Genomic DNA, 20,105 nt, shown 5'->3' on the forward strand with positions numbered 1-20,105 from the left:
CCTCTGAGCGGAGAAATCCGACGCACCCAGAACGCTGCTCACTAAAACGTGTGAAACTCAGGAACTGAAGATGGTCAAGAGATGAAATTCGAGGTATAAATAAATATCAGTTACTCATCAGGGTTTTATCTTCCTGCTGCTCCGTGCACATCACAGTGCTGTGACCCGTGTCCACGCATGAGCAGCGGTCTCTGAACTTGTTCATTTACCCTTTTTTTTTTTTCTGAAATATGAAAACTGGTCTAGATTAAAGCAAAAGAAAAGAAGTCCAGTATAATTCCCAAGCATGTTGGTACTAATCATCCCATCACTAAGCTTACCTTTAAAATCTGATTGATGCTTTTTGTGTCAGATTTTGCACATCAGATCTGGCCTCGTAATAATTCATACCAGAGACAGCAGCTCCTGCAGGACGCCTGGTTCTTCTCCTGGCTGATTATAGTTCTTTATAATTATGACTATATGTTTGGTCTTGTTGTCATGCTGCTGCAGAATGAATATTGATGATCAAATGGCGCGCTGATGGTACTGAGTAGAATCTAAACATGTAACATGCTTAAAACAATATACCATGCATGTATCAGGATAAACCTAGAGATGCACCATCTTGTAATGGAAGGCATCTCAGCATATAACACAATCACTACATATCAGCAGGGGACTGACAGAATAAAATAAAATAGATTATCAGACATATGATCCTTACTATAGCAACAGACGGACAATTTTTTTTTACGTTAATTTAAGAAAACACTGAAAATATTACAGCCACAACGAGGCCAATAACTGATAAACAGTCCAGTGTGAGTAGCAGGTAGCATCAGTTATAGATAGTAAGGTTTCTTAAAACTTTACCAATCTTGATCTATAGACACGTTCCAGATTCCTTATTAATAAGTTGCTCACACAGACTGAATATAAAAGTGTTCGTAGCTTCCAGTTCTGAAAAATGAGGCCGATACAGAAGTGCCTTTCCAATTAAACTTCTCTCATAAAGTTATTAGTCAATAAAATGTGTCCATCAGTTATCTCGGTGTTGTTAGCTAAAGTCACTCCTTCTTCTTAGTTTTCTGGAGGTCCATCTGAAAATAATCCCTCATTCATTAGAAAAGAAGATTCAAGAAGACCTGTTTTTCGGGGCGTGTCTGTTTGATTGACAGGCCTGTGGTGCAGTCAGGTTACAGCTGTCAGTGGGCGGGACGTAGTATCGTCAGGTTTCCAATCAGATCGGTCAGATCCACTGGTGATGCTTAGTTTGAAAACAATGTGCTGTTGGATAATTTTAGAAATCCTATTTGAAAAAACAAAACAACTGGAAAAAAAAAGAAGGTTATTGAATTTCTTTACCAATATAAATTCCTCAGGATTACCTTATTTCTCCAAACTAATCGTTGAAGTATACCAAACTGGAGATGGTTGATGTGTGAAGAGATTTTGGTGACAGCACACTGACAAATACTAAAGTTATGGAATATTTTTTGGTGTCTGCACTTTTGATACGTCCCTGCACTCGTCTCCCAGCAGCTGTACGTACAGATCAGTATTATTTGTTCAGCTCTGAGGACGCCTCGTTTGGATAAAGGTTGAGTCGTACTTGGTTGTCTGACTTCCTGCGGTAGAAACGAAATGTTTGTGTTTTATCGTTTTGTTGGCGACTTAATCTGCAACACCACCGAGTGCCGCTAGAGGTTGGCTTTGTTTTTGAGGGGGCGTGTCTGTTTGATTGACAGGCCTGTGGTGCCGTCAGGTTACAGCTATCAGTGGGCGGGACGTAGTATCGTCAGGTTTCCAATCAGATCAGTCAGATCCACCGCTGGCTCCTCCCCCAGCTCGTCCAAATATGGTCACTTGATGATGGCGGACAGAATCTGAACTGGAGGCTTCATAACGTTCACAAACCAACGATGACATCACTGATGGATGATACTTGGTTGCTCAATATTTCTTGAAGAACTGATCAGACTGTCGAAGGGACATGAGCAGATCAGTATAAATAAAGCTCTGTAGCTCTATAAGAACACTTCCAGAGCCAGAGACTCCTCCCACATCACAACTCTACCGGCAATTAACACTCCTCAACGTCTTCACGTGGTTTATATTCAATAAATACCACGGTTTTCTGTTACTAGTTCTGACTTTCATGGTGCACAAACTCTGGACTCACAGCTCTCCGAGCAGACTGGACCTGAGTGCTCAAACAGTGAAGCAACAGTTTCATCAGATGTTGATACCACTAGAATTATTGAACAGAATGAGATCTTTTTTATCTCCTCCTGACAAGTAAACAGCACTTACACCACAAGATGCAGCCCTCAGAGAAGTGGTGGACAGCAGTCATGAATGACAATCAATGGATCGATAGGAGAGTGAAGTAGTTCCCAGTGGGACCGTTTGAGTTAACTGAACAGGGACAGCATGTGAAGTGGAGATATTCCACAGATAGAAAGTGATGAGGAACAGATTTCTCTTTGCTTAATATTTACATGTTCTCATTATTATAATCTTTCTGTTAGTGCTCATTCTTTATGTGTGAATAACAGTATTTCTGTGTGAATGATTGTGTTTTAGACCCTGTGTGTCAGTAGTCAGTCCTCCCTGGCCTGTTTAACGTGGTCGTTGACATGTGTGGTTGGCTTGTTATGATATCAGTTGTGTCTCAGTGAACAAACGGGTTTGTACCGTGTTGGAGTTGAAGTTATCTGCTAGCTTCCTCCAAAATAAAAGAAATAAGCCAATGCAACAACAAAGTCGTTTCATTTAGTTGCAGTTGGATGATAGATTTTAGACACTCCATCATTGTTTGACATGCTTGCTGACTTCAGTCACTGGTACACAAGCACTCAGGAATCAACTTGGTTTTGTTCTAGTTGAGTGACTGACGAGGACTCTGCAACATTTCTGCAACGCTCTTGATTTTCATTACGTAGCAACTAAGATGAAACAATCTGCAAGGAATCAATTTCAATTTTGTGGGAGCGACAGGAGACAGCTTTTTTTGTTTGTTGTTGCAAGTTTCCTCTTTATTTCCTTTCAAACTGATCATAAAAGGTTTTAAGTACACATCAAATTCTGGTCTTTGGAATAAATCTGAGTTCAAATCAAGTCTATTTGGTTGTACATGTGAGACTCTGAAGCACAGTGGAAGTAACTCTGTTCTATGAGTTGATCTTTTATCACTTTTTAGGAGTTAACCTGAACTCTAAGTAAGTAAAACATTCATCCCATGAAGATTAAAAGGTATAATGTGAACAGTCAAAACCTAAAAGTGTGTATTATTTGACACGTGGAGTTAAAATTTCATAATAATATCACATTTTCAGGTAGAAATGACTACATAATAGCATCATATTTCTTATTTAACTCATATGTGCAATGCGGTTATTTACAGTGTTTTCAGCAACATCAAACGCTGCATGAATTCTCAGCTTGTGTTACAAGTTAGAAGCTAGCTGACAACTAAGTGTGACTATGACAGGTATATGTTACATTCCTACCTTTTTTACTTATGGTTTTGAATCATAACCCAGTTTTGTTTATCATTATGTCTTCATTGAAATGCTTTATTGAAAGTAAATATATAATTTCTGCCCATTACTTTGATTTAATGTCTTTTGCTTTATTCTACAAAGTTATGAAGAAATAACTGAGGCATGATGGGAAATGCTAATACAGCAACAAATCTACACAATAAACACCAGGATTTGAAATATGCTCCTCAACACCCAGACAATGAACACACAAATAGTACCGAGTCTCTCTGAACACAAGCTGTAGTTTAACTTGAAAATAAACTCACCAGATCTCTTTCACTCTGTTTTATTTAACTTCAGGATATTCCACTCCAGATATTCGCTGTGTAGAAATAATCAATGTTTCCTTTAAATACAAGAGTTTGATTGAGGTGCTGCTTCGGGCTTCATGAGTGTAACCATGTAAACGTGACTGTTGCATATTTTGAGTTTTAACTGCGATCCGTCACTAATCACACGTCTCTCTCTTCAACAGGGGGCATATTTGAGTCCATCGAAAGCGGTCCTTCGGGAGCGGAGGAACTAGCCTTTAAATTTGCTTTAAATACAATCAACAGGAACAGAACCCTACTGCCAAACACCACGCTCACCTACGACATCCAGAGGATAAACATCTACGACAGCTTCGAAGCCTCCAGGAAAGGTATTTATGTTTCTGATTGGTGTCGGCATGCTCTCAGGCGTCTGTTGTGTGTGTGTGTTCATGTTTATTTATATATATATATATGTATATATATATATATGGACATATACGATGCCACAGCTGTTTTACTATGTAAATGGAGTCGTGGTTTGAGGCCGGGGAGCTGCGGTGGCTCAGATTGTGACAATTATAATCAGTTGAGGGAGAAATGGCTGAGCTCTTCAAATGTAAACAGAGAGAATTGATTGGTTCCAGGTAATGACTCAGCAGCAGTAATTCAAAGAGCTGTTTGGCCCCCAGAGACGGCCAATAAAGTGCTATAATCTATCAGTTTTGTGCGTGCATCAGGCTGACGTTTCAAGTCTCTTATCAATTACGGACCATTATATCCTGTCCCAGTGATTTACACAACCACCTTATATCAAATAAGGTAATTAGACTGCACAGTCAAGCCAACACAAAGATGTGCAGTTGTGTGTTTGTTTGTCATCCGAGTACTACTTCATTAAAGGAAGCTCAAACAGGTTAAAAAAGGCTGCACCTTCCTGTTGTGGAACTATAACACACTGAAGGTTGTGTAAATTATATCAGTATAGTTACAGGTTACTATGATACACTTTTATAGAGTACATGGTAAAAAGACATAGAATGGACAGTAATAGAGCCATGCTGTATATATACATGCCATGCTGTATATATATATATATATATATAGGCTATATATATATATATAGGCTGATAAGGTGTTCCAGTTCATGAAGCTGAAGTTGAGGCTCTGTGCACATCAATCAAGGTCCATTTCTTATGGCTTCATGCACAGGGACTTTATCATGTTGAAACACCAGCCAATACCTTTCTCTGTAAATGTGCTGCTTGTTTGTTTTGTTTGGACTTCTTGGCCCAGTATGCTTTTAAAATAGAAACTGTAAGTTTCAATGAGGCTTTCCTGTTAAAAGGATCACAGTTTTTGACATGTTTGCCCATTTTTCTTTTCTTTCTGACATTCTTACCATTGGTTCCTGTTGAAGTTATACATCTTTAAAAACAGCTTACATATAGTTTCACTTAAAAAAGATCAGCCATTTCCTACAAAAAAATGGTCTCGAGAGAGATGCATACTATCATATTATTTTCTGTAGCAGACTTTCCTGCTGTCATGGTAGATCTAGTGGATTTCATTACCACTTGGCCTTATGGCCAAACCAACTTCTAACCGGCCATAGTAGTTTATTGCAGGCGGGGGTGCAGTGCAGCCGGAGCGTGAGGAAAAGAAAGGCCCACAGTTTTCTTTATCCGGTTGAAATTCATTGACATGTTTTGAGTGTTTAAAGATCTAAAGCCTATAATTCAAGAGAGCCAAAAATGTAACAGTTCAATTTGTTATAATTTTATTTTAGATTATTAATTGACTCACGACAACCTGAAGCCTTGTTATAATCCATTTGCGCTGTCAAAGTTACAACATTATGCCCCGATTGAAATGCAACACTTCCTGTATTATTTCAAATTAAAAGCCTTCTAGCATTTTATGATGGAAACCCTCTTTTCTTAAAAAAGGCTTTTATTGTGGAACATTTGGAGGAATGTATTGTGACCGAAGTCGGACAATCACACTGAAGATCAAGGATCCAAAACAACCGTTAAAAATAACCAAATTCTCTTGTTAGCTTTATTTAATTACAGCAATAGAAATATACATTATTGACTTGCCACCGTCGGAGCAACGGTTATACCTTGACGAGCTGTCCGAGCCCCAGGCTCGCTCCACTACTTAAAGAAGTAGCACTGCACCCCTGGGCGCAGGTCTTACCTGAGTCCTGGTGAGCTTGCTTTTAGTAGTCTCTCCACTTACATCCTGCAGTTTTAACTCTGTTTTGGCGTCAGGTCATTGAACTTGGACCAGTGGTCGACCATGTCTATGCTGAACATACTGCCTCCCAGTAGGAGGGAGCTCCACTAACTCCTCAAATGTTTGCCCTCTCTAGCCTGCGACCAGCTTTCTCTGGGGGTGGCAGCCATCTTCGGCCCCTCTCACAGTTCCTCTGCCAACGCGGTCCAGTCCATCTGCAATGCCTTGGGCGTCCCGCACATCCAGACCAAGTGGAAGCACCAGGTGTCGGACAACAGAGACATCTTCTACGTCAGCCTCTACCCGGACTTCTCCTCCCTCAGCCGGGCCATCCTGGACCTGGTCCATTTCTTCAAGTGGAAGACGGTCACCGTGGTTTATGATGACAGCACTGGTAAGACCACAAACACTTCCTCTATTTTTACTCCTCCTGTTGTTTGATACCAGCTGTCCAGCAGTTACCAAATGGTAACCCTGGTGTACACGTTTGAATATGTTCTGGTGACTGTTCCCCTCTTAATTTAGTTTCCCTTAGCGTGTTAGTATACTACTGAACATTTGCTAATCATGCTGACGGTGCACAGCTCAGGTTAATGGAGATCATGTCAGTTTTTCAGATATATGGACACAAAAAAAAAGTTTCCCAAATAAAAACTTTTACCCGACGATGGGACAAAATGTCAAGTCACATACTCACCAAATTTAATGCGATTCATAATTAGGAGGACATGAATGGGTGTGCCAATTTTCACGCCAATTCTACTCAGACATTTGAATTAAAGACATTTGAATTAAAACTCGAGTCAGGACATCAGTAGCACCACTAGCTGTCATCCTGACGATAAAGTCAATATAAAATGCTGTTCCCATCCATCTGATAGTTCTTCATCTGGGTCAAAGTGGTCGACACTTCCTTCCCTAGAGCCTCGTTGTTAGCTCTTTTACTTTATCTACTTGCAACACTTGTCCACACATTTCTGATAATTTTATTTATTTCACATAGAAATGAGCACAGGATTATTGTTGATGGAAATCTATTATTATAAAATGGGAAATTTTGTACATTTATCATATTCTTTTATCCTGTTATTTATTCTTCATATTTTCTCAGGCATTAATTGAAATTATTATTATACATATAACCTAAACTAATGTGGATATGATAATAGTCACAGCAGAGTATTATGGTGTCATCACCATTTCGTAAAGTCAGGATTTGTGTGGCAGCAGATGACATGCGTTCCTTGTTCCTGGGAGAAGGAGACCCTGTTCAGACCTTGCTATTATTGCAGTCCAGGTCACCGGGTGACAAATAAGCCAGCAGGCCGGGTACATGTACCATATGCCAGAGGTCAGGGTGTGTGCCAGCCTGGAGACAGGCTGCCAGGCTTCCCAGAGCGCCATCCAACAGACGCACTGGGGCCAGTTTGGCCTGGATGGCAGCGCTGCGGTGTGTCCACTGTGGTCAGCATTCAGGCCAACAGAGCCCTGCTTTGTGGAGTCAGATGCTAATTGCATATGCTTGATTACAAACAAGCCGTTTCTCAAATTATCTGGGACGTCTGCAAATAGCAATGTCAAATGTTTCAGTTTGTTGTCTTTACAGTTATTTGTGCTGATAATAATCAGAGCTGGAGGCAGCCAGCACTCAGAGACACAGGGACACAGAGAACACTAACCCTAACCCACAGCCTGCTGCTGAGTACAGAGTTCACAGTAATTGGCTGATTTGGACATTGTTGATTGCCTTTAAAAGAAAGCAGGTTTGCATATGGACAGTAGGGACATGTCCCGACCAGTATTTTGGAGGATAAAATTGTCCCAATCGATATTTCAGCAAACTTGTACACTCATTTTGACAATTCGACGCACGTACTGTCTCCGAGACGACCAATTAAGAGACACTAGCATTTGACTGGCTGACATGGAGGGTCTATGTGAAGGCTTACGTCATGTTCAAATGTCCTATTTCCTGTCAGACATGGTGAAATAAGAGCTGATTAGTGTGTTGACAATTGTCTCAAACATGGGTGAAGATATTGTCTTTCAGACTTCCCTTTCTCTGATTGGCTGCTCAGCACAGCACACGTGACTTAACTTTGTTCTTTCCAACGCCGTTCGTATGCTACTAGTAGATTTAATTCCACCACCAACAAGAGAAAGATCAGAAGCTTTTTTAGCCCAGTAGCGTCAGTAACGAGTCGTAAACTAACAAGCCAGCGGTCATGATGAGCTACTTACCATCACCAGCCCATCGTGTTAGCTCGCATTAACAAGCAAGCTAACCCTGGCTTCAGCCGTCTGTTGGCTAACTATGGGTGGATATATGACATTATGAATTGAATTTTCAGTGAAGCAATACCATGAAAATGTCACAATTAAGTACATTATTTTGAGGGCATAATTATAATGTATAGTTTTGAATTACAGGGATGCATTAGTATTAAAGTCTAAGCATGTTGATGAAATGTAACCTTTGAAAGGAAACATATTTGATCAGGATCTTATCATGAAAAACATCAAATCAGATCAAATTGGTTTCATAGGATGTTATTCACACAGTATTTAAAGTTGTCCTCAAAACTAAATAGGACCCCAAACAAGTTTCACCACGTTTGTGTGTTTCTAATACATCAGTGGCTCATTTTATTTCTCAGAAAACGAGAGATGCCGGAGGGCAGGTTGAAGGAGAAGCAGCTGGACCTTCAGGGCTTCATATCATACGTGTGTTCTGTTTTTGAGTGACAAATATAGTGTAAGTCTCGTTCACTGCAGACATGGTGACATGTCACAGTGGTGACTGAACTCCATTGAGCTGCTCCAGTGTCTGGCTCCTGCTGCTGATCGTGCTCTCTCTCACACTGTCATGGTTTAATGGACTACTTGGGCAGAACGAATCCATCATTTATATTATGAGCAACACCTGTGTTTTTTCTGCCATGAGTCATAACCTCAGAGTGGTTGGTGAAAGCCCTAGAAACACATCATAATGTCATAAAACACAAATGCAAAGTAGTTCATTGGATACTTAAACCATGATTTACATTCTATACTTTTACTTCGCAAATTTTTGTTTCTACTTTATTTTTAAACTTGAAATCCTCGTCACGGATCAGGCGACTTTTATCCGGGTATAAATCTATGCAGGTAGTGGGGGGGTAACTGATATTATAACTGCCTCTTCCCCAAGTATTATGAGAACCGCTCCTCAGTGTAAGAAGTTGTTCATTGATATAAGAAACCTGTTTGTTTTTGACAAACACAGCTATTTATGAAATCTCAAAGTGAATGTGAATAATTTACTTTCCAATTTGTAAATTTTGTCCCCAAATGACACTGTGTCACATTCTGGGGTTTTACACAGCTGGTAGATTAACGAACCGGATGAGGAGATGAAGAGGCTTTTAGATTGTTACCTCTTCATGTGCGCAAGTTCACCTCAAAATTGACACCAAAACTGAGCTGCACAGGCACATCTTTACCGACACACCCCGTTGCACCACTCTGCCCATCACAGCCGGGTTCACGTTGATCCAGAAAACTGCAACTCGCTGCAAGCACGTCGAAAATTCCCTTGCACTGCACGAAAATGCTGATACGCCTGGATTTTCACTGCGCCTGCACTGTCACGGGTATGAAAATAGGGCCCTTCGTCTTTCCTGGTGAAAGCAGCTGGCTGATTTATCAGATTTAAAAGTAAACTGGTGTGTAATACTAATAATACTAACTGTTGCTGGAGTCTCCTCTTTGATAATACCCCCCAGCAAGCTCGTGAAATTGTGCTAAAATCAAACTTCTGAAAAAGGATAATGGAAACTAGACCTACAAGCTGTGTGTGTGTGTGTGTGTGTGTGTGTGTGTGTGTGTGTGTGTGTGTGTGTGTGTGTGTGTGTGTGTGTGTGTGTGTGTGTGTGTGTGTGTGTGTGTGTAAAAGGTCGGGGGTGGTGCTGCAGGTCTTGTCGGTACCTTCAGAGAGGAATTGATTGTGGCTGATCCGGCCACCTCCGTTAATTAAGTTGTAAAGTGGCCATCGCTGGTTCACTATGGGGTTAATAACGGCTTGATTTTCTGTCCTGGTGATCGGAAATGAGATGGCGGCTCGCCCTGCACACGGCTTTACCTTCTCCGTGTCACTATTTACACAGGTGACTGGATAGTGAGGGCAGATAGTGTTCGTGGTTGAGACAGAAATAGATCTGGTTGAAGAGGCTCTAGCATGATTCTGCTTCATTTTGTTTCCTGTTGTGGTGAAGAGTGCAACTCTCACCCCCCAGACCTCCCTCTCGCTGTTGTTCTGAGCCATGTCAGCTTTTCAAAAAAAAAAAGGGGGGGGGGGGGGTTGAAACAATCTCTCTGTTTGTGCTGTTTTTCCACCGAGCAGGGTGCAAACAAGTAAATCAATAACTATAATGGGACTCCTCTAACAGCTCAACTTTATAACAGCAAAACTGAGATGGCAGCAGCATGTGTTATAGCTCCTCCAGCCAGCCATAACATCCATACAACTACCTAGAACGGTGCTGCTGCTGCTGCTGCTGCACGGTTTGATTAGCCCATCAGGGAGAACAGGTTACTATACAATAAAACAGTGTCTCGGGAAGAAGTGCTTCTTTCTGCCGTTCACAGTGTGGAGCCCACACCAACACCATTTGTCTGGAAGCAAACAGTACACTCAGGTCATGGCGGCCATGACTGCTGCTGTGTTCAGATTAGAGAACGATTCACTCAGAAAAACAGAGTCAATGATAAAGAAAGAATGTGGACACTGGAATAAAGTAAGAACACCTTATTATACCTGATTACAATGGAGCTGCAGTAGTTTTAATACTTGATAAATCGATGCGTCGATTGAAAGAACTTGAATGAGGAACTATTTTAATAATTGCAGAGCGGAGGGTGTAATTAAATAGATTGTATCCTTTTCACTCGATTTAGCAGCCATTAAAAAAAAAAAATCACACATCTATTAGTCTGATCTCAGTTTGTTATCATTTTGATTTAAATTTTACTATTTTTAAGCAAATAAAATAAATATGAGAGATATAAATAAAAACGTATTCACCATATCCTTACCTTAATGCTCAGCATTTTGCTTTTCTTTCTTTGTCGGTCTTTGTCTCAATAGAAACGTTATGAAATATTTAAATTCGGTGATACAAAAATGAACATTTACTACTCGTGGATCTGTCCTACTATCCTCAAGGAAACATGGACACACTGAGAAATATTTCATGTGCAAATGGTCTAAAAAAAGAAATGTTTCATCTTCTGAGGAGCATGAATGTATTCACTAAATTAAATTGTAATGTTATTTTATTTCTTGGATACATGAGGACTGTTTGGTCCTGGTGGTTGTGCTGATGGACTGATAGATGAACAGTATATTCCATTGCACTGTTGTGATATTTTACCCTGGAGTGTTTGGACAGCGTCCTTTGGCCCCACTGCTACCAGTGCCAAACATCAGGCTGAGTATCAGCCGAGTCAACTCCTCTCTGTTTGTACCCGGATTTCAGCAGCAGCCTGAGGCCAGCCTGAGGGGGCAGACAGAGAAAAGAGAGGATGTTCCTGCAAATCACATCTACACTGATTCACTGTGACTCCCGTCTCAGTCAGTTTTAATTTTTCTCACTCTTTGTCAGCCGATGAAACTTCTTGTGAAAGACTGACAGAAAAATACAAGAATTGAATTGTACATGAAATACAGTTTTAACTACATGCTTTTCTCTGTTAAATTATAAATTACAGCCCTAAATTCATGGCCTGCATCTCTCTGGACGAGTGCCTGATGAAAGGTCAGCCTGACAGCATGTTCACTACAAGTAATATGGCTGACTGCATGATGTAATTCCAAAGTGGTCATTTGAGGGAGACCTGGAAATGATGAAGGGCCGTGTCTCACAGGTTGATTTGATATTTAGTGGGTGGACATGTCTGATCTTTTTAAATCCTAGTGGTCTCTTAATATCTGATAGAAAGCTGGAAGCAGAAAGAGAGACAATAGAAAGAGTAGTGGTAAAGGTAAAGTAATAGTCCATTAGCATGACCAGTCCAAGCAAACACAAATCATGTCCCTGATAATGAGAACGTTTTTTTCATTGACTAATTCCAATTTGTCATTGGAGCTCTCCGCTGACCCTTTAAAAGAAGTTCAGTTGCAAACCACCACTCAGCCAGGCCGCTGATTAATGTGTTCGTTATTCACAAGGGTTTCAAAAATCTCTTTATTTCCAGAATGTATACACCTGTAAGTCTAGTACAGCATGTAAGTGTGTCTATGTGATGTTGTGAAAAGTGCACGCATGTATGAGGGTTAAAGAATGAGGTCATGTGACAGAAGTCATGTGACAAAGTACAAATGCGGTAAAGTCCCATTTGGGAGGTAGATTGGGGTTGTTGGATGGATCAAACCCAGGATGATCACTGAGAAGACCCAAATTTGAGTTTGTGAATCTTTAAAGAAATCATTTCCTAACCCTAAGTAGGTTAAGTACCAAACACTAACCAAGTAGTTTTAGTACCTGACACTAACCAAGTAGTACTAGTACCTAACCCTAACCAAGTAGTTTTAGTACCTAACACTAACCAAGTAGGTTAAGTACCAAACACTAATCACATAGTTTTAGTACCTACCACTAACCAAGTAGGTTAAGTACCAAACACTAATCAAGTAGTTTAAGTACCTAACCCTAACCAAGTAGGTTAAGTACCAAACACTAACCAAGTAGTTTTAGTAGCTAACACTAACCAAGTACCAAACGCTAACCAAATAATTTTAGTACCTAACCAGGTAGTTTTTGTACCTTACCCTAAGCAAGCAGTTTTAGTACCTGACACTAACCAAGTAGGTTAAGTACCGAACGCTAACCAAGTAATTTTAGTACCTAACCCTAACCAAGTAGTATTAGTCCCTTTTAGTTTTAGTACCTAACCCTAACCAGGTAGGTTAAGTACCAAACACTAATCATGTAGTTTTAGTACCTAACCCTAATCACGTAGTTTTAGTACCTAACACTAACCAAGTAGGTTAAGTACCTAACACTAACCAAGTAGGTCAAGTACCAAACGCTAACCAAGTAATTTCAGTACCTAACCAGGTAGTTTTAGTACCTTACCCTAACCAAGTAGTTTTAGTACCTAACCCTAACCAGGTAGTTTTAGTACCAAACACTAACGAAGTAGTTTTAGTACCTAAACCAGGTCGTTTTAGTACCTAACCCCTAACAAAGTAGTTTTAGTACCTAACCCTTACCAGGTAGTTTTAGTACCTAACCCTAACAGAGTAGTTTTAGTACCTAAACCAGGTAGTTTTAGTACCTAACCCTAACCAAGTAGTTTTAGTACCTAACCCTAACAGAGTAGTTTTAGTACTTAAACCAGGTAGTTTTAGCACCTAACACTAACCAAGTAGTTTTAGTACCTAATCGTAATAAAGTAGTTTTGCTTGAAGAGGTCTTCTAGAAATTGCCTTCCCCTTTATGCTTGTTGTCAAGTTTTATATAGTTTCAAACCATGAGAAGCAAAGTACGTCTAAAGTAGGCTATGTATGTAAAAATATGTACATGATTAAGACACAATGTAAACATTAATGTGGTGTGGAGTTTTATTGAAGAGTGACAAAGTAGAATCACCTGAAGGTCAACTGACTGTTGTGAATAATTCTTATCACGTATAAAAAGAGCAAATCTGTTTCGTTTAACGGTGGTTTAAAGCAAATGTGCAGTCGAAGTGTATTCACGGAGCAGGGGAAGCTATATTTTACGCAAGTATTCCAAGTTATGTGTCTTGATCCACATTAGCAACTGAGTAACACATGTTATGAAGCAATGAGCCGGGCGAGGTGTTCTTAGTGGCATTTTTGATTTCCCCTTTTATATATATATATATACATCTAACAGGAACACTGTCCGTATTATTGTATATTGCACCAGTGAGAGTTCTCTCTGTGTAGTTCAGAGTGAGTCCCAGGACCTCTGCAGTATTCTGTTTCCATTTGAAGTGTATGTGTCTCCACCAGCAGCCCCAGTCCCATTTTCCACTCAACCACCACTCAACAGTGTTAAAGAAAGGGCTCCGACAGACAAAACTATCTGGAGGCTTAACCAGAACATTAGCACCTGGAGTCTAAAATCGTATGCTCTATAATTAGAAATGGACAATTGCATTAAAAAAAAAAAAAAAAAAAAAAAGATAAATTAAAATTATTTTTTTTTCCCCCCCCTTTAAATTTTCCCTTTTGTTACTAATGCACAGTGATGCTTTCTATATTTGGACTTGTTGGTTGGGTTGCTATTCTGTGTGATGAATCCGAATGAACTCCTTCATAATGCTCAAACATTTATTTTTCTGTCTTCATATTTCTTAAACAAACTTTAAATAGCCATAATTATTATCCAAAACAACAGCAACAACAACGGTTGTCATATCACTTGTTTCTGTCATTTATCCTCAATCAACAAGTGTCCATTTATTGTGTGAGGTGAACTACATAAAAATAATCAAACTCAATTTGATGAAAAGTAGGGAGGAGCAAGTACACTATTATCTGTATCTGTTAAACCAACTAAATTTTCTGTATCCGTACTCCAATGGGACGGGGCTTAATCTGCAAGTGGCCAGTGCTTAAACCGGAAGTGGGTGGGAACTAACTGCAAATAATTAATTTAAAGATGCTGTAAAGTAGAAATGAAAATGAGTTTTAAGTTCATCACACCACAGAAGTATGGGTTGTTAACTACCCATCCAAATTTGAATGAAAGAAAACAGACAAGTTTATTAAATTAGGCTTTGAAATAGTGAGAAAATCCTCAGTCTTCTCTGCTCTGAGACTGGGGAGGGGGCGTGTCCTGAAGGAGCTGAAGCTCCGCCCACTCGCTGGAAGGTGTTCAGTGTCCTGTAAGACAGTCCTGTGGCTGCAGTTCTTTCCACACTGAGCGGTCCGTCTGACATCCAACCTCTCGGTGACTTTATGCATGATGTCCCACTGGCACTCTGTCTCTGGTGGACGGAGCAGCCTGCTTTATGAAAACACAATAGAATCAGAATTTATTTGTCCAATGAGTGAAACATACAGATGCATATAAATCCAGCTTGTCCCCCTGATCTGTAACACAGGAGTCAAACTGGACACCAGAGACAGAAGACAGTGAGTCTCCAACAACCTGCATTACAATAGTGGAGATAATAAGAGAGGAGGAGTTGATTTAGTTCTGTAAAGACTGCAACATGAACAACGCTGGACTATATCACATCAATTCATTACATCACATCAATTCATTACATCACATCAGTTCATTACATCACATCAGTTCATTACATCACATCAATTCATTACATCACATCAATTCATTACATCACATCAGTTTATTACATCACATCAGTTCATTAAATCACATCAGTTCATTACATCACATCAATTCATTACATCACATCAGTTCATTACATCACATCAGTTCATTACATCACATCAATTCATTACATCACATCAATTCATTACATCACCTCAGTTTATTACATCACATCAGTTCATTACATCACATCAGTTCATTACATAAATTCATTACATCACATCAGTTCATTACATAAATTCATTACATCACATCAGTTCATTACATCACATCAATTCATTACATCAGTTCATTACATCACATCAATTCATTACATCACATCAATTCATTACATCACATCAGTTTATTGCATCACATCAATTCATTAAATCACATCAATTCATTAAATCACATCAATTCATTACATCACATCAGTTCATTACATCACATCAATTCATTACATCACATCAGTTCATTACATCACATCAGTTCATTAAATCACGTCAATTCATGACATCACATCAATTCATTACATCACATCAGTTCATTACATCACATCAATTCATTAAATCACATCAATTCATTACATCACATCAGTTCATTACATCACATCAATTCATTACATCACATCAGTTCATTACATCACATCAGTTCATTAAATCACGTCAATTCATGACATCACATCAATTCATTACATCACATCAGTTCATTACATCACATCAATTCATTAAATCACATCAATTCATTACATCACATCAGTTCATTACATCACATCAATTCATTAAATCACGTCAATTCATGACATCACATCAATTCATTAAATCACATCAATTCATTACATCACACGTCAATTCAAACTTTGAACCTGCTCAGGTCGAGCCGACAGTCTTTCTCTTCCAGTGATGTCCCTCCACCTCCTCATCCTCCTCCTCCACCTCCTCCTCCAGGTCCTCCTGCTCTCTGCAGCCTCCTCCACATGTAGTCGGGCTCGTTTATCCGGACCGGTACCGGTACATGTAACCGAGAGGGTCGCTGATTGTAACGTTACACCGGAGTACAAAAACAACAACCCTCATTAATCAGGAGGACTAGATCTCCTCTGGTCCATGTTCACCATCACCCCGACATGTAAAATACAGAGTTACATATATTACAGTTTCTTATCGGAGCTTTATTGAGACGCATAAAACAATCTGCGGTTATCGGAACATTTTCCTCTGAACTCTGCTACGAGCTCAATAGAAGCTAATTAGCACGTTTAGCTCCCATTTCATGAAAATAAAGTTGTTCTACACCGAATAAAATCACGTTAGCGGTTTGCACCACGGACTAAATACAGCAGAGTTGCTGTGGACAAGTTATCTGGTATAATTATAACAAGCACACAGAACTTAGGCTGAGTGGTGGACTGCTGGGGGTGGCGGGGGACCCGGCCGACGGCGGCGGTGTCCACCGCTACTGGCGGCGGGGGCGGACGGTGCCGGTGCGACCGAGAGATCAACGGCCGGGAGGGTGAAGCTCGGTTCGGCTCCGGTGGAAGTTGGTGAAACTATCTGCAGTAAAATGGTCACTGCACAGGTGGCTGTTTTTGTTGATGTGAAGCTCTCCATCAGTGAGGCTCTTGACAAAATCAATCCACCTCTTTTTCCTTTCTTCATCAGTAGGAAATTTAAATAGCGATGCAACGCCAGTTTGGAGGTTCTTGCTTCCAGGAAAGATTCACTTGCGAGTGGAGAGAGACATCAGCAGCTAGCTGATGTACAATAACAATCTGACTACGACAGGAGTAGAACTGAAGTCCAGTGGGATGATCTCTTATGCAAATGAGCTGCAGGCTTTTATAGCGTTTCACCGTGTGAGAGGAGGAGCCATGCAGAAGGTTATATAAACCGGCTGTGATCTGACGTAGATAGGTTGTTGTGAGGTAGATAGGTTGTTGTGACGTAGATAGGTTGTTGTGAAGTAGATAGTTGTGAGGTAGATAGGAGGTTGTTGTGAGGTAGATAGGTTGTTGTGAGGTAGATAGGTTGTTGTGACGTAGATAGGTTGTTGTGAAGTAGACAGGTTGTTGTGAAGTAGATAGGTTGTTGTGAGGTAGATAGGTTGTTGTGAGGTAGATAGATTGTTGTGACGTAGATAGGTTGTTGTGAGGTAGATAGGTTGTTGTGACGTAGATAGGTTGTTGTGACGTAGATAGGTTGTTGTGAGGTAGATAGGTTGTTGTGACGTAGATAGGTTGTTGTGAGGTAGATAGGTTGTTGTGCTGTAGATAGGTTGTTGTGAGGTAGATAGGTTGTTGTGCTGTAGATAGGTTGTTGTGAGGTAGATTGGTTGTTGTGCTGTAGATAGGTTGTTGTGAGGTAGATAGGTTGTTGTGCTGTAGATAGGTTGTTGTGAGGTAGATAGGTTGTTGTGAGGGAGATAGGTTGTTGTGAGGTAGATAGGTTGTTGTGAGGTAGATATGTTGTTGTGCTGTAGATAGGTTGTTGTGAGGTAGATAGGTTGTTGTGAGGTAGATAGGTTGTTGTGCTGTAGATAGGTTGTTGTGAGGTAGATAGGTTGTTGTGAGGGAGATAGGTTGTCGTGAGGTAGATAGGTTGTTGTGAGGTAGATAGGTTGTTGTGAGGTAGATAGGTTGTTGTGCTGTAGATAGGTTGTTGTGAGGTGGATAGGTTGTTGTGAGGTAGATAGGTTGTTGTGAGGTAGATAGGTTGTTGTGAGGGAGATACGTTGTTGTGAGGTAGATAGGTTGTTGTGAGGGAGATAGGTTGTTGTGAGGGAGATAGGTTGTTGTGGGGTAGATAGGTTGTTGTGAGGGAGATAGGTTGTTGTGACGTAGATAGGTTGTTGTGAGGGAGATAGGTTGTTGTGAGGGAGATAGGTTGTTGTGAGGTAGATAGGTTGTTGTGAGGGAGATAGGTTGTTGTGACGTAGATAGGTTGTTGTGAGGGAGATAGGTTGTTGTGAGGGAGATAGGTTGTTGTGAGGTAGATAGGTTGTTGTGAGGGAGATACGTTGTTGTGAGGTAGATAGGTTGTTGTGCTGTAGATAGGTTGTTGTGAGGTGGATAGGTTGTTGTAAGGTAGATAGGTTGTTGTGAGGTAGATAGGTTGTTGTGAGGGAGATAGGTTGTTGTGAGGGAGATAGGTTGTTGTGAGGTAGATAGGTTGTTGTGAGGGAGATAGTTGTGAGGTAGATAGGTTGTTGTGAGGTAGATAGGTTGTTGTGAGGTAGATAGGTTGTTGTGGGGTAGATAGGTTGTTGTGAGGGAGATAGGTTGTTGTGAGGGAGATAGGTTGTTGTGAGGTAGATAGGTTGTTGTGTGGTAGATATGTTGTTGTGAGGTAGATAGGTTGTTGTGCTGTAGATAGGTTGTTGTGAGGTAGATAGGTTGTTGTGCTGTAGATAGGTTGTTGTGAGGTAGATAGGTTGTTGTGAGGTAGATAGGTTGTTGTGCTGTAGATAGGTTGTTGTGAGGTAGATAGGTTGTTGTGCTGTAGATAGGTTGTTGTGAGGTAGATAGGTTGTTGTGAGGTAGATAGGTTGTTGTGAGGGAGATAGGTTGTTGTGAGGTAGATAGGTTGTTGTGAGGTAGATATGTTGTTGTGAGGTAGATAGGTTGTTGTGAGGGAGATAGGTTGTTGTGAGGGAGATAGGTTGTTGTGAGGGAGATAGGTTGTTGTGAGGTAGATAGTTGTGAGGTAGATAGGTTGTTGTGAGGTAGATAGGTTGTTGTGAGGTAGATAGGTTGTTGTGAGGGAGATATGTTGTTGTGCTGTAGATAGGTTGTCGTGACGTAGATAGGTTGTTGTGAAGTAGATATTTGTGATGTAGATAGGTTGTTGTGACGTAGATAGGTTGTTGTGAGGTAGATATTTGTGATGTGGATAGGTTGTTGTGAGGTAGATAGGTTGTTGTGAGGTAGATAGGTTGTTGTGACGTAGATAGGTTGTTGTGAGGTAGATAGGTTGTTGTGACGTAGATAGGTTGTTGTGACGTAGATAGGTTGTTGTGAGGTAGATAGTTGTGAGGTAGATAGGTTGTTGTGACGTAGATAGGTTGTTGTGACGTAGATAGGTTGTTGTGAGGTAGATAGTTGTGAGGTAGATAGGTTGTTGTGAGGTAGATAGTTGTGAGGTAGATAGGTTGTTGTGACGTAGATAGGTTAGGTTTTAGCCCCGCCTAAAAAAAACCTGGAGTTTAATGGTCCAAGTCCACATTTCAGTGCAACAAAGTTTTCTAGCTTTGCACATGCTTTCAGCGACTCATTTCACACGTATATAATGTACTGAGAAGCAAATCTTGGAATTTGCTTTACAGTATCTTTAAGCCTGAAAATTATATGGCTTGATCAGAAATTGCTAAATGTATTATTTATTAGAAATCTATTTGCAGAACAGCCCATGAATTTAGATTTGGAGCAATTTTTATTACAAGAGTAAGAGAGCTGGAAAAGGGTTTTAGAGATGTCTGGGCTAACTCACCAAACCTGCTGCCATCATGACCCAGAAAATGGATGGATGGATGGATGATGGATGATGGATGATGGATGGATGGATGGATGATGGATGGCTGGATGATGGATGGATGTGTAACCCACTTTAGTTTTACCAGCAACTAAAGGGTTAACTCACACATGCAATACCGACGTTCACCAGAGGGGCGCTCTCGTGCACGTCGGGGGTAGAGACCCTTCATGTCTCCAACAGCAGGTCATGATCTCCATGAAGAATCTCATCGGGTTGATTTCTGCTCAC

General features: G+C 40.4%; 1 protein-coding gene across 3 annotated transcripts in view; it reads left to right on the forward strand.

The window, feature by feature from the left end:
• The window catches only part of grik2 (glutamate receptor, ionotropic, kainate 2), a 269,550-nt gene that overhangs the window by 81,744 nt on the left and 167,701 nt on the right, over positions 1–20,105 (forward strand). For all 3 annotated transcript variants that reach the window (XM_069171981.1, XM_069171980.1, XM_069171982.1), the window contains exons 3-4: positions 4,006–4,173; positions 6,159–6,416. In XM_069171981.1, the coding sequence (XP_069028082.1) occupies positions 4,006–4,173; positions 6,159–6,416 (426 nt within the window). The remainder of the gene's footprint in view (positions 1–4,005; positions 4,174–6,158; positions 6,417–20,105) is intronic.

This window comes from Embiotoca jacksoni, unplaced genomic scaffold (assembly GCF_022577435.1).
Source record: "Embiotoca jacksoni isolate LCO1_2020_lvr unplaced genomic scaffold, fEmbJac1.0.p SCAF_50, whole genome shotgun sequence".
Taxonomy (NCBI): domain Eukaryota; kingdom Metazoa; phylum Chordata; class Actinopteri; family Embiotocidae; genus Embiotoca; species Embiotoca jacksoni.